Raw genomic sequence first — 15,501 nt, forward strand, 5'->3', positions numbered from 1 at the left:
AAAAAGAAACAATTACTTTAAATTCATAAAAATGGAAAATCAAATAAAAAAATACACTAAAAATAATGTCACATAAAATAATAATAATAATACAAATATAATCTAAAACACGTCTTGTATTACATTTTAAACTAATTTAGCCTCAAAGCGCTCGTAACACAGGGTCCGTCTAATTTAGTTTAGGCGAATCAGCATGTAGACGAGAAGCCAAGGATTACGACATGACCCCCCCCCCCCCCCCCAAAGTGGAATATGTTCCTCCTTTAGTTGTACTTCATTGCTCCGAGGCACCGTCTCCCACTGAGTGTGTGTGGTGTTATTTCCACTGTGTGTGTTGTGTTATTTCCACTGTGTGTGTTGTGTTATTTCCACTGTGTGTGTTGTGTTATTTCCACGGTGTGTGTTGTATTTCCACTGTGCGGAGTCCCCTTAAAGCACCTTGGGGATTAACACAGCGCTGCACCATCCCACAGAGGACTATCAGCAGGCTTTGGGGGAAGGATTAGAGCGTCGCACACAGTGGGAGGCCAGCAGACCAGATCTGCTTTAAATCACATTAAAACACGCGGGGAAGTATTTTAAAATCGGCTTCAGCTATCATGTTCGAATACCCGTCCAACACGCGTCTCATGCGTCTCGAAATATGTCCAACTATGTGAGGAATGCAGATTTCCAGGAGCTTCCCTAGAACGAGTAACCAGGGGCTGCGCGGGTTTCACTGTACCGCGATCAGAGGAACTGACGAGCGTTGACGGGAGATATGTTAGCATGCTAAGCTAAGTTTGCGAGATGAACGTGCTGCATTAATCACTTCTTTATCTCAGAGTGTAATTAATGCAGCATACGGCCCACGAGACCATTTGGTACGGCCCTCGAGGTAATTTATAAACACGCAAAAAAGAAAAAAAATTAAAGAAATCTAGACCGCAAACAAATTAAACAAGCGAGTGCCTGTTTTTCCTGGCCAAGGTCAGGGTCCTTGAACACAACACGAGCCTAACGTGTCATCACGTGGTATGTCTCGTCTGACAGGGGTGCAGTTCTGACTGAGAGCAGCAGAACGCGGCTCCGGACAAAAATTGCAGTACCGATAAGGAGCCGTACACATTAGCTGAGAGCCCAGTGGCGATCCGTCACACTGAGCATACAGTCAATAACTGTGTTGTTATTAGCATCTGGTTAGCTAGCTATGCTAACGAATATAAGAAGCTTTTTCTACAGCCAGTGAGGTAAAGGCACATCTTTATATGATCATTATAGTTATACAAAAATAAGAGAATAAAGTAAACAGGTATAAAATACTATGACAGTAACAAAAGTTGTTATTAATAAACAAGAATACAGTTTGAAAGGGGAGTGATTTGTAAAATATCCATAAAGAAAAAGAAAATCTGCTTCCAGTTCTGTTTCATCTGGTGTTGAGAGATGTATCCATAGATCTACTAATGTTGCTCTCAAAGTGCACCAGATTGACGCTTTTAACTTCAACATTTAAAAAACAAAATCTTCCCGGAGCATCCCCCCGGACCCCCCTAGAGGAGGTTAGCCCCCCCCCCCCCCCCCCCCACACTTAAATCATGTCCACATAGGAAACTAAATACATTTGCCCACATCTTGTGTCCATATCTTTCTGTTTTGGTGGTCAATCATTTGAGCGGCCCTCGGAGGATGTTGAAAACATTGAAATGGCCCTTGAGAGGAAACAGGTTCCCCACCCCTGCTCCACTGCTTTAAGACATTACATCATGTTTCTCTCTATTATTAATAATTAAAACTTCATCCATGTTTTGTTCTGCATAAGGCAGTCTGCAGGGTGAGAAGTACAGGTCAATGAAAGGCCTACAAGTCAGCAGTAAAGACTATTTTTAGCCACGATAACAACTAGTGATATTCCCACATCTGAATTTGTAATGAAATATAATAAGTTTTACATTTAGTGATCTCCTCCCCTAACGACAGGCTGCTTGGTTACGTGTGTAATATTCTGCAACCCAATTAAAAGCAGCTTCCTCTTTGCATAATTCATATCCTCACGTGAACAGGAAGCTCACCTCTCGTGTGCTGCAGCATCCTCTGAATCAGCACCGGGTACTTCGTTATCCTCTGGGTCACCAGCAGGATGCATTCTGGGATACCAAGCCTCCGCACGATGCTGCTACTCATCTTTTTCTGTTCAGAAAACAACAAGTGCTTTAGTGAGACACGCCCACGCAGCAGGGCTGCTGTTCCCCTCTTCTCCATGTCTCTTCTACATCAACATGTGTCCCCTCTTCTACATCAACATGTGTCCCCTCTTCTCCATGTCTCTTCTACATCAACATGTGTCCCCTCTTCTACATCAACATGTGTCCCCTCTTCTCCATGTCTCTTCTACATCAACATGTGTCCCCTCTTCTACATCAACATGTGTCCCCTCTTCTCCATGTCTCTTCTACATCAACATGTGTCCCCTCTTCTTCATGTCTCTTCTACATCAACATGTGTCCCCTCTTCTCCATGTCTCTTCTACATCAACATGTGTCCCCTCTTCTTCACGTCTCTTCTACATCAACATGTGTCCCCTCTTCTTCATGTCTCTTCTACATCAACATGTGTCCCCTCTTCTTCACGTCTCTTCTACATCAACATGTGTAACAGACAGAGAATCAGCACTTTTGAATCAGGGCTGAAACAGAGGGGATTATGGGTAATGCTGCAATGATCTGGTTGGTGTGTCAGCCAATCAGAGACAGGTATATATATTGAAGAGAAACAGCATGATAGAGGAAGGTTCTCACCTTGATGCAGGCTTTGAAGCGCTTGTCTTTGGTCAGCAGCTCCTTGTAGAGGTTCACGGCCTCGTTGTGGCGGCTGCAGAATCGCCCGTAGACCCTCTTCATGCTCTCCCCGTTGCTTCCTGAGAACTGGAGCAGAATACCACACGCATGAAAACACATGTTCGAATGTAAACAGAATGAGATGGGAGAAAGGTGAGGGGTCGGCGGGTCGTGTCGGGCTCTATCGTGATATCAAGTAAAGGGAGCCTTACATTAGAGGCGTTATATATATATTATATTTTTTTTTTTTGGGGGGGAAAGTCAAACTTTTATTTTGAAGGCCCGATTTTCTAACGCTGTTTCTAAAAGCATACTTTATTTCTGTGAAGGGATATATGCACTGTACTTCACTTTTATCAATATTGTATGCTGCAAAGCGTATATATTACGGCACGATCTTTTGTTGAATAGATTTGAGTGCTTCAAAATGTTGGGTCGCGATTTATTGACCAAGTAAAAAGTGGGTCCCGAGGCCTGACCCGTTGAGAACCACTGCCCTAGATGTGTGAATACTACTTCCTGTTCGGGTCCGAGCCCTGTTCCCAGGTTTCAGATTCGAGTTGTCCAACCTCCCGTATCTCCATGCATCCTCTTTGATGACCTTGAGTGGTTGAATAGTTCAGCATGAATCAAAGTACTAACCCATCCTACTCACTTCATCACAAGGACTGTGTTTCTAGTGTTTCGTTGTTATGCTCTTGTGATACAACATATGCACCATAACCACAGGTATGATATCTTTAAACGGTATTTAGTCGTCTACTTTTAGGTGTTTTTAAAGCTTATTAAAGTTTCCGTATGAACTCTCGAATTCTAGACTTTTTTTGCGTTGTCCAATTTCCCATATCTCCATGCATCCTCTCTCACGCCCCTCCCCCCCTCACCTGTCCCAGCAGGAGGTCTCCTATCCGGTGGATGGCTCCCCCCCCCCCGTGGCCCTGCAGCTGGCTCTCCCTCTTCCTCTCCAGGAGGCGCAGGAGGTGCTGCGTGTGGAGCTCCAGCAGCTCGTCCAGCACGGGGAACAGCCTCTCCACCGTCTGCAGCTCCAGCGTCAGCTCCTTCTGCAGCCCGTGCCGGTACACCTCCGACAGGATGCGCAGCGTGCGGATGTGATGCAGCTCCGTCTGCATCAGCTCTGAGGGAGAAACCCGGTTACATACGAGGGGTTATAAACGCTTTCACTGATCAGAGAACAGCCTGTTTAAGCAGGTCAGAACGAGACGAGACGATCAAGTACTGTACCTTTTAGAGATACTTGTACTTTCCTTCAGCTCTGAGCGAGGAAGTGAAACTCAGAGTTACATTTATACTTTACTGCTTCACGACATGAAATCCTTGTTTCCTCTATTATTACAACTGTATAATAATGTTTTCTATTGTACATAAAACTGTTCCACATGAAGAGTTATTAAAACACTGACCAGAGAACAGCCATTTCAACGAGAGCTTCATTATTATATGACGGCAGCTTTCGGAAGGCGCGTTTAGATCCATCAGATATTCAAAGCAGTTCGAGGGGAAGTTTAACCAGTGAATTAAATATCTTTCATATCGTCCGTCGGAGAATCCAGTTTGTATTTATGAATGCTACAATGCTGTGTTTGTCATTTCTACGCGTTGATTTGCATTTTTACAGTTTTAAGACAACATTTCTGCAAATAGAAATCTATGCATGTCACTTTTCAGAAAGCTGTTTCTGCGTCGAGAAGGGAGAGCGAGGTTTCCTACATGCTCTGAGCCGCAGGACACTCGACACGGAGACACGAGAGGATGGGGCTTTTGGGGTGTTCAGGATTCATACACTTTTTCACCTATGATTTTCCATGACGTCTCCATGACCTTGACCTACTTCTACATGACCTTGACCTACGTCTCCATGACCTTGACCTACGTCTCCATGACCTTTACCTACATCTCCATGACCTTTACCTACGTCTACATGACCTTGACCTACGTCTCCATGACCTTTACCTACTTCTCCATGACCTTTACCTACGTCTCCATGACCTTTACCTAATGTCCATGACCTTTACCTACGTCTACATGACCTTGACCTACGTCTCCATGACCTTTACCTACTTCTCCATGACCTTTACCTACGTCTCCATGACCTTTACCTAATGTCCATGACCTTTACCTACGTCTACATGACCTTTACCTACTTCTCCATGACCTTTACCTACGTCTCCATGACCTTTACCTAATGTCCATGACCTTTACCTACGTCTACATGACCTTTACCTACTTCTCCATGACCTTGACCTACGTCTCCATGACCTTGACCTACGTCTACATGACCTTGACCTACGTCTCCATGACCTTTACCTACGTCTCCATGACCTTTACCTACGTCTACATGACCTTGACCTACTTTTCATGACGTCTCCATGACCTTTACCTACGTCTCCATGACCTTTACCTACGTCTCCATGACCTTTGCCTAATGTCCATGACCTTTACCTACGTCTCCATGACCTTTACCTACGTCTCCATGACCTTTACCTACGTCTCCATGACCTTTACCTACGTCTCCATGACCTTTACCTACGTCTCCATGACCTTTGCCTAATGTCCATGACCTTTACCTACGTCTACATGACCTTTACCTACTTCTCCATGACCTTTACCTACGTCTCCATGACCTTTACCTACGTCTCCATGACCTTTACCTACGTCTCCATGACCTTTACCTACGTCTCCATGACCTTTACCTACGTCTCCATGACCTTTACCTAATGTCCATGACCTTTACCTACGTCTCCATGACCTTTACCTAATGTCCATGACCAAACAAAGGACTCTTTCTCAGCGTTCCACTGAACATGGTGTACTTGAACATGGAACAGGAAAATAAGGTCTGCATCTGAAACTTGTCGTGCCTCTAAAACAAATCAAATAGCAGGCTTGCTAGCTTCTACACGCTAAAGCTACTAAACTCTCTCACCAGCAAAATACCTCGTCGTTTCATTACTACACGATACAGTATTTATTATCCTTATAGTATTAATATTTCGGCGATTAGATAAAATATAAATTATATTTGATGCAACTTTAGTTGAATGTCCAGGACTTCTCCAGGTTGTTAGTGACCGTAAGAACCCTGGGTGCTGCTCTAAGGGCAGATGCATGTCTCTGTACCGTAGATGACGTCCTGTTTCTTCACCAGCTCTTTGTCCAGCTGCTGCAGATACTCCTGCTCTGCACCCAGACTCCAGGAGTCCGCCTCCATCTCCCTGGCCTCCGCCTCGAACTCCCCCATCAGCTGTCCGTCCATCATCTCCGTCCCTAAAGAAACAAAACACATGCACGGTTCAGATGTTATCTGTATTACACAGCATAGGATTATTGTGTGTACAACTTTAGACACACTTTTAGTTTCTTTAGCTGCTGTATTATCTATTTATTAAATAAATAATTCCATATATAAATATCTTTAGACAGGATCCAGTCAGTAAATAATAAATAATTGTTACTTAATAACAATAGATTATATATTTGAAGATATGCGATACACTGACGTGCAATTTCAAACATTACAGGGAAAGTGGATATCATTGTGTGTGTGTGTGCGTGCGTGTGTGTGTGTGTGTGTGTGTGCGTGTGTGTGTGTGTGTGTGTGTACCTTCGTCAGTGAGCGACTCCATGGACTCAGTGACCTGGTTGGTTCTGTTCAGAGAGTCAGTGGACTGGGAGAGATACCGCAGGCCTCGGATGGGAATGTCGTCAAACACCGGACTGTAGGGAGAAATAGGAATATTAAATAAAACATAAAAGATGGCAGACGTTAGAAACACAGGCGTCCTTCTGACTAAGAGACAGCCTAAAGATATGATACCTCTGTTGACGTTATAACCATGCATCGAGTTCTGTCGTGTTAGACAAAATATAACACTATCCAACAATCTATGAAAGTAAAACCACCACGAAACGGGTTTTTTCAGCATTATGTGTACTTTTAATTTGAATACTTTAAGGATGCAAAGTTGTACTAGTATTGGAGTTTGTATTTAACTTAATACATTTTATTATGTTTAGTTGTTTTGTTCTTTCTCCTTGTAATCAAATATCAAAAGGGAATTGAAGCGTGGTAATCTGAGTGAAGCTCACCCGGCGATGTTGCTAATGGACAGACTCTTGGACAGATTGTTGCCATGGAAACCTATGATGCTAGTGTGTCTCCGTGACGACAGCCCGAGGGAGGAGGAGGAGGAGTGGTCCTCCGGAGACAAGATGGCCGACCACGGACGCTCCCTCGTCCCACCAGCTGGAGAGAGAGAGAGAGAGAGAGAGAGAGAGAGAGAGAGAGAGAGAGAGAGAGAGAGAGAGAGAGAGAGAGAGAGAGAGAGAGAGAGAGAGAGAGAGAGAGAGAGAGACTGCAGGTCAACATCCAGGACTGTTTCTACCCCTCAGCTAAATACTGAACTTAAGCAGCTGCAAAACAAAAACATAAACACAAGACCCGAACACACCGTGAATCTACAGAACTACGAAATAACAAACATTTTATTTACTTATTTGAATTTACTTATTTTATTGTATTAACGATTTTAAATGTAATCCTGTTTTGTAGTCATTTTATAAATGACTTATTGTATTAAAGTTGAGAATTTGTTATTATTGTTTTATGGCCTTTTATTAAGGTTTAAAACCGTTTTTTACATAAATGTGTTAACTTATTTTAGTATATTTAAAGGTCACCCATCATGCTATCTTTAGGCGATAGCATATGTCTCATATATATACAAATATATTAAAAACATGTCTATGAAGTGTTTTGATCAAAATACCAAACATATGCGTCATATCCCTCTATTTCACTTCTGGTTTCAAAAGTGCTGATTTCGGGATAAAGCTTTTTTTTTTTTAATTGATAAAATAAAGAGGAGGGGTCTGAGCTCATGCGGGACCCGGCAGCTACCGTCTAAACTAAATGCTGCCGTGATGAAACGCCATATCATGGATTATCAAGGCTCTGGAACAGTCTGGAGCTCAAAGGCTTTCTCTCTTGCCGGTTACACCACAAGGTGAGTTCCTTTCTACTTCCTGCTTCTTCACACACATGCTCTCCAGCACAGGTTAGCTCTGAGTGCTAGCGATGCTAATGTAAACACCGACCATATTACGTCCAGAAAAGTCGGGCATTGTTTCTGATAGCAACGTTTCTGATTGGGCCGTGGGTCCACATTTCAGATGTTACGTCATAGCGGACGCAAATCTGGATCAGCTCCGTTGTTCCCCGTTTTTAGAGATTTGGGTACGGAGGAAAAGAGAGGGTTTTATTTGCTGACGCTGCGTGGGTTCCCCGACACACCGGGGACACATGTTGACGGAGAGAAGACATCACAAAGTGCATTTTGTATGATAGGTCCCCTTTAAGTTGTAAAATGTAATCCTAATCATTAAATCCTTGTTCTATTTTAATTAATATTTGTTATCAATTATTTTACAGCAATACAGTTATATAATCGTGTTCTGCAGTTAAGCCACACCAAGTCCTAAATGTTTCTGAAACGTACCAAAGCAAATTCCTCATATGTGGAAAATATATTCATATTCATGCCCATCACATGTCTTAATGTGTGCATGCGTGTCTATGTATGAGTATATAAAGATACAGTATATGTGGGAGTACAGGTGTGTATATATATATATATATATATGTACATATTTTTTATATATTTGTATTATTTGGGATGGAGAGAAACAGCTTTTCGGTCCACTGTCTGTATATTCAGATTGTAGGGTCTGTGTTTCTAACTCACTTTTGTTCCTCATGGTGACCGTGGGGAAAGGGGCGGAGTCTGGAATGGAGAACTGCTGCTCGGCAACAAAGAGAAGCAGAGAACAACACGTCATGAAGGAGGAGTTCATCAAGTGTCTGCAGGAAACAGAGCGACTCAGAGTTACTGAACCTCACCTTCATCTTCACCTTCGCACACACTGGAAGCGAGTCCCTGCAACTCTTATGGACCGAAGCGTTACAATCTGAAAAGAGAGGGAGGAACATCAGCATGGAGGAAGAGGAGGAGGAGGAGCTATAACTCTGACTGTTCCTCTCCAGGAAACTCCTGCAGCCACTAACGAGAGACAGACCGAGCGTGTGATGCAACCGAGGAGTAATACTGACACACACACGCACACGCACACGCACACGCACACGCACACGCACACACACACACACACACACACACACACACACACACACACACACACACACACACACACACACACACACACACACACACACACACACACACACACACACACACACACACACACACACACACACACACACACACACAGAACAGCATGGGAAGCATTTCTTTTATATAAACATTCTCAAATGGCCGATCTGGAACAGAAGGTCATGACGGTGAAATAAGATCTGATCTGAAATCTGATTCCTCCGTGTCTCTGGACAAGCTTTATTCCGTACTCTGAATATTCTAATATTATTTAATATGAGTTTTGAAGAAGGAGAACTAACTGGCTGTTGCAAAATAAGGAGGAGAATACGTTTTGAAAACTGAAAACCTAACTGTGAAGCTAGGCGTTTAATTAAGAGGTTTATTATAGACGTTTCTTTTTAAATTGGATTTAATTATGTTACTGTTTAAAATGTAATCCTCATTTTTTATTTATGGTATTAAAGTAAAGTATATATATATTAATTGTTATGATTTATTATTATGGTATATTGTCCATGTTTTTATACACATGTTTTGCATTACATTTTAATTATATTTCGCTGAACACAAGTTGTAAAGTGATTTCCTATATATAGTTGTTTTTATCAATTGTATTATCTTCTATTCTTACGTTATCAATCCCTCATTTTAAAGTATTAACATTGGATCATTTACATATTTTATAATCATCAATTTCAGTGTGTTCAAGTTATCCTATTTTATTGGTAATGTGTTAAAAGTTTATTTTATTTAAAGGGTATAACATTTATTTATGTTTGTTGAATTGTTTTTGTCTTTTTGTCGCCAGCCTTAAAGGTCACCGATCATGCTATTTTTAGGCAATAGCAGACGTCTCAGATATATACAGATATATAAAAAACATGTCTATGAAGTGTTTTGCTCAAAATACCAAACAGATCATTCTAGCCACGCCTCATATCCCTCTGTTTCACTTCCTGTTTCAAAAGTGCTGTTTGGGGAATAAAGCTTTAAAATAAATAATAGGCAGCTACCGTCTAAACTAAAAGCTGCCGTGATGAAACGCCATATCATGGATTATCAAGGCTCTGGAACAGTCTGGAGCTCAAAGGCTTTCTCTCTTGCCGGTTACACCACAAGGTGAGTTCCTTTCTACTTCCTGCTTCTTCACACACATGCTCTCCAGTACAGGTTAGCTCTGAGTGCTAGCGATGCTAATGTAAACACAGACCATATTACGTCCAAAACAGTCGGGCATTGTTTCTGATAGCAGCGTTTCTGATTGGGCCGTGGGTCTGCATTTCAGATATTACGTCATATCGGACTCAAATCTGGATCAGCTCCGTTGTTCCCCGTTTTTAGAGATTTGGGTACGGAGGAAAAGAGAGAGGGTTTTATTTGCTGACGCTGCGTAAGTTCCCGACACACCGGGGACACATTTATGTAGAAAAGACATCACAAAGTGCATGTTGCATGATAGGTCCCCTTTAAGTTGAAATGCACCAATTCCTCATTTGAAAGCAGCTCGACGGGTAAAGAGCGATTGATCAACAGCAGCTTGTTTCCAGGTGAGTTTCACAGACATGCTGCAAACCACTGACAGACATGTTTCCTGTCAAACAACATGTCCGCTGTGCGGGTTACATCATCCCTGACGCACAGCCTGAGAAATAGATTATCTGGAAGTGAAATAAGAAAGCAGCAGCCGCACCGTCAGAGAGACATTTGACTTCTGTTGCTGCAAGAACAACGTTGATTGTCTCTAATTATGACGTGCACAGTAAAACCAGATGAAATTCCTGCGGCGTGTTTCTGCTCTTTAATGGTTTTATTGGGTTTTTTGCAGTTTATTGTGGACGTCTAACTCGCTCCAGCTAGTCCCACACAAAGGATCAGTGTTTTCTGTTGAATGGACAGCAGCCACACATCTGCACACATCCCCAAAACACCGTCACCAAACAGATGTCAACAAGAACAAGAAGAGGCTGTTTCTGAGTCAGATTGTGACTGCGATGCGTCTCAGAGCTGCTTCTCCTTTTAAGGACCTTTCCTTTTTTCTAGGTTTCCAGCAAAACGCTTTAGCAATACAGAACATCCTCTTTAGGGCTGCTGCTGCTGCTGCTGCTTCAGAGGCAAACAATGCACAAGCTGTTCTGCTGTCTGTCTGTGTTGCATTCAAGTTTAGAGTTTCACTACTTCAAAATGACCCTGAAGCTCAGACAAGAGCCCTTTCGTTTGAAACATTGCAACATACTGAAACACAGATATCAAACTATGAATGTTTCGTCCTTTAAACCAGGGGTGTGAAACTCAATTTCATCGCGGGCCACATCAGCATTATGGTTGCACTCAAAGGGCCGGTTGTAAGTTTAAGGCTATATTAAAATACATATATAAATATATCATATATATAAAATAATGTATTATATTACATCATTGCCTCTGCATTGGATTATCATGGGATAGGGTAATAACTTCATAATTAACTACGTCTGAAAGCAGAAGTCTAGGGCAAGTCTCTTCAGTGCGTATGTCCCAAAATGATTTAAAAAGAAAAGCCAAATTCTGGAGAAAAAAGAAATAGAAGTGACATTTTGAAATAAAAATCTAATTCTGAGAAAAAGGAATTCTATGAAAAAAGAGATGCATTGTGGGACATGTAGTTTATGGGCAACGTGCTTCTGTAGCATGTAACCGTATAATAAACATATTATATTCTTTGCAAGCTCTTGTGGGGCCACATAAAATGAAGTCGCGGGCCGAATGTGGCCCCCGGGCCTTGAGTTTGACACCCCTGCTGTAAGTGGTTGTTGCCATAGTTTTTTTCTTAGCGGAAGCAATACGATCATTTTCAAGTCAATAAAATGTATATTGGGAGTCGAGTCGTTAGTGTGTTTAGTATGTGGCCGTGTTTGGTTTTCCATAACGACCGCCTCGCTGCACTTTATCCCAACGATGTTGATTGTGTATGTATAGGTAATTAGGTATATACATATTTTTATACATATTTGTTTTTGTATTCTGGATTGTGGGAAACCGTATTTCGATCTCTCTGTCTGTACACACAAACTGAAAGATTGACAATAAAGGGCTTTTATTAAACTTAAAGCAACAGAAGTCCCGATGCGTCACAAACAATGACAGTGAGCTGGAATAAACAACAACAACCAACAGATAGACTCACGTGAGCAGAGGAAGGCCTCCTTGCTGTTGAAGGCTTTGCTGCACTGGAGGCACTGGCCCTGCCCGGGGGTCAGCGGGGAGAAAAGATGTCCGTTTATCGCCTTCTTCTCCTTCTCCTTCCCATCCTTATCTTTCTCCTTCTTCTCCTGCACAGGCAGAACAGATCAGAGTCAGGCAGTCAGACAGACACCTATAACAACATGACGGCTCTTCTTCTCCTTCTCCTGCACAGGCAGAACAGATCAGAGTCAGGCAGTCAGACAGACACCTATAACAACATGACGGCTCTTCTTCTCCTGCACAGGGAGAACAGATCAGAGTCAGGCAGTCAGACAGACACCTATAACAACATGACGGCTCTTCTTCTCCTGCACAGGGAGAACAGATCAGAGTCAGGCAGTCAGACAGACACCTATAACAACATGTCGGCTCTTCTTCTCCTTCTCCTAAACAGGCAGAACAGATCAGAGTCAGGCAGTCAGACAGACACCTATAACAACATGTCGGCTCTTCTTCTCCTTCTCCTAAACAGGCAGAACAGATCAGAGTCAGGCAGTCAGACAGACACCTATAACAACATGTCGGCTCTTCTTCTCCTTCTCCTAAACAGGTAGAACAGATCAGAGTCAGGCAGTCAGACAAACACCTATAACAACATGACGGCTCTTCTTCTCCTTCTCCTGCACAGGGAGAACAGATCAGAGTCAGGCAGACACCTATAACAACATGACGGCTCTTCTTCTCCTAAACAGGTAGAACAGATCAGAGTCAGGCAGTCAGACAAACACCTATAACAACATGACGGCTCTTCTTCTCCTTCTCCTAAACAGGTAGAACAGATCAGAGTCAGGCAGTCAGACAAACACCTATAACAACATGACGGCTCTTCTTCTCCTTCTCCTAAACAGGTAGAACAGATCAGAGTCAGGCAGTCAGACAGACACCTATAACAGCATGACGGCTTCCATGATCACTGAGATGCAGCGCACAGCAGAGGGCTTCGCTTATTAAGGGATGCTTTATTTAGACTCAACAAATGGCCTCGTTACGAGACCTTTGGATGTTAAAGGGAGTCGGATCAGTTCATCTGATTAGTGGTAATTTTATAATAAACTTTAACTCAAAATCAGAGTTTCAAAGGGCTTGATAGGTTCTCTATTTGAGATGGAAATAAAATGACAAATATAGTATAAGTATAAGAAGTAGAAGTTAGAATGTGAAATAAAAATAATGATACTGATGAGAAGTTAAAGTAAGACGTTGAATACAAAATAAAATAAAATAGAGAAAAATATATTTATTTGAAGTAAGAATTTACATTAAAAAGAAATTAAAATAAATTATATTAACAATGAAAAGTCAATTAAAATGTCCAATACAAAAATCAAATACATAATAAAAATAGTAGGAAGAAAACGTAAGAAGATCAAATAAATTCTCCAACAAAAAGATTAAATTATATTAAAATATGTATATAAAATAATAATAATAATAATGTGCAATACAAATATAAATAAAATAATGACAATTACATGACTATAAGAAGTTAACATCTTCATAAAATAATAATAGAGTAAGAATCTTTAACTCAAGATCAGAGTTTCAAAGGGCTTGATAGGTTCTCTATTTGAGAGGGAAATAAAATGACAAATATAGTATAAGTATAAGAAGTAGAAGTTAGAATGTGAAATAAAAATAATGATACTGATGAGAAGTTAAAGTAAGACGTTGAATACAAAATAAAATAAAATAGAGAAAAATATATTTATTTGAAGTAAGAATTTACATTAAAAAGAAATTAAAATAAATGATATTAACAATGAAAAGTCAATTAAAATGTCCAATACAAAAATTAAATACATAATAAAAATAGTAGAAATACGAATAAATAAAAATATGTTTATGAACGTAAGAAGATCAAATAAATTCTCCAACAAAAAGATTAAATTATATTAAAATATGTATATAAAATAATAATAATAATGTGCAATACAAATATAAATAAAATAATGACAATTACATGACTATAAGAAGTTAACATCTTCATAAAATAATAATAGAGTAAGAATCTTTAACTCAAAATCAGAGTTTCAAAGGGCTTGATAGATTCTCTATTTGAGATGGAAATAAAATGAAATATAAATGTCAAAAATATTCACATAAGTATAAGAAGTTCAAGTTAAAGATGTTTCGATATTGATGACAAGTTAAAGTAAAACGTTGAATAAAAAAAATTAAATTAAATAGAGAAAAAAATATGTATTTGAAGTAAGAATGTGCAATCAAAAATTAAATAAAATTAAAGATAAAATAAATTATATTAAATAAAAAATTATATATATTTAAGGGAAATATTTGTATAAACGTAAGACGATAAAATAAATTGTCCAATAAAATATTTAATTAAATAAACATATGTATTATAAACTAAAACAACGAATAATGTCCACACAAAATATGAATAAAATAGGGATATTTGCATGACTATAAGAAGTTAAAATCTTCAAAAAATAATAATAGAGTAAGAATCTACTCAAAAAGTTCTCTATAAAAAAGTACAATTCAAACAACAAACAAAGAGGAAGTACATAAATTAAAATACACAACAGAGAGCAGTATGAACCGACCTAGTAATGATGTGGGGGAAGGGGTTTGAACACAAGACATAAACTGTTAAACCCCAAGGTCCCCGCCGGCGGTACTCTTTTTTCTTTTTTTCACGACACTGTGTCTCAGGGGATCTTAATATTTAAGAACCTACCAATGTGTTATACCAGATTAACGGGAATAATCTCAGCTAACTGACGATACAAACCATTTTTACCAAAACAAAAACACAAGTCTCATAAGAAGCATCTAAATGACCCCTGAGCGAAGAATGCTAAGCTATTACTGCACTGATAATTACTCCTAGCTCCCTTATTACTTATCCTAGGTCCACATCCAACACATCGTTTATGATCGCAAGGAGACACAGAATCTAACGGTGCCCACCTCAACACTGAACGATACAAACTCGCGACGTTATCAACAAAAACGAGTGGCGCTAGGTAGCCCACAACGCTAACATGGCTTACCTTCGTCTTTGTCTGGTCTAAACTGGTCTTCAATGGCATTAAAACGATCAAAACGATGCTGTAGTTAATCCATAGGTTAATCCAATGTGACTGCGTCCTCTTTGTTGTTCTGATAATCCATAAACAATAAAACAGCTTTTCCGTTGCTTGATATCAGAGCAGGACATATCCTGCTCCCCTCTGCTGCAAGCTAGCATGCGCAGACGGAACTTTTTTTTTTTTAAATGTGTGTGCGGGACGATTTCCCTTGGATTCTAT

The 15,501-nt window shown here is 40.4% G+C and overlaps 1 protein-coding gene across 1 annotated transcript in view; it reads right to left on the reverse strand.

Moving 5' to 3' along the window:
- LOC117441638 (A-kinase anchor protein 13-like) overlaps window positions 1-15,501 on the reverse strand; it is a 96,054-nt gene that overhangs the window by 25,444 nt on the left and 55,109 nt on the right. Inside the window, 9 exon segments of the mRNA XM_034077700.2 lie at window positions 2,052-2,169; window positions 2,778-2,903; window positions 3,701-3,951; window positions 5,955-6,101; window positions 6,439-6,551; window positions 6,924-7,080; window positions 8,579-8,633; window positions 8,734-8,801; window positions 12,168-12,312. Coding sequence (XP_033933591.1) covers window positions 2,052-2,169; window positions 2,778-2,903; window positions 3,701-3,951; window positions 5,955-6,101; window positions 6,439-6,551; window positions 6,924-7,080; window positions 8,579-8,633; window positions 8,734-8,801; window positions 12,168-12,312 — 1,180 coding nt within the window.

The sequence above is a fragment of the Pseudochaenichthys georgianus genome, chromosome 3 (genome assembly GCF_902827115.2).
Source record: "Pseudochaenichthys georgianus chromosome 3, fPseGeo1.2, whole genome shotgun sequence".
In the NCBI taxonomy this organism is placed as follows: Eukaryota; Metazoa; Chordata; class Actinopteri; order Perciformes; family Channichthyidae; genus Pseudochaenichthys; species Pseudochaenichthys georgianus.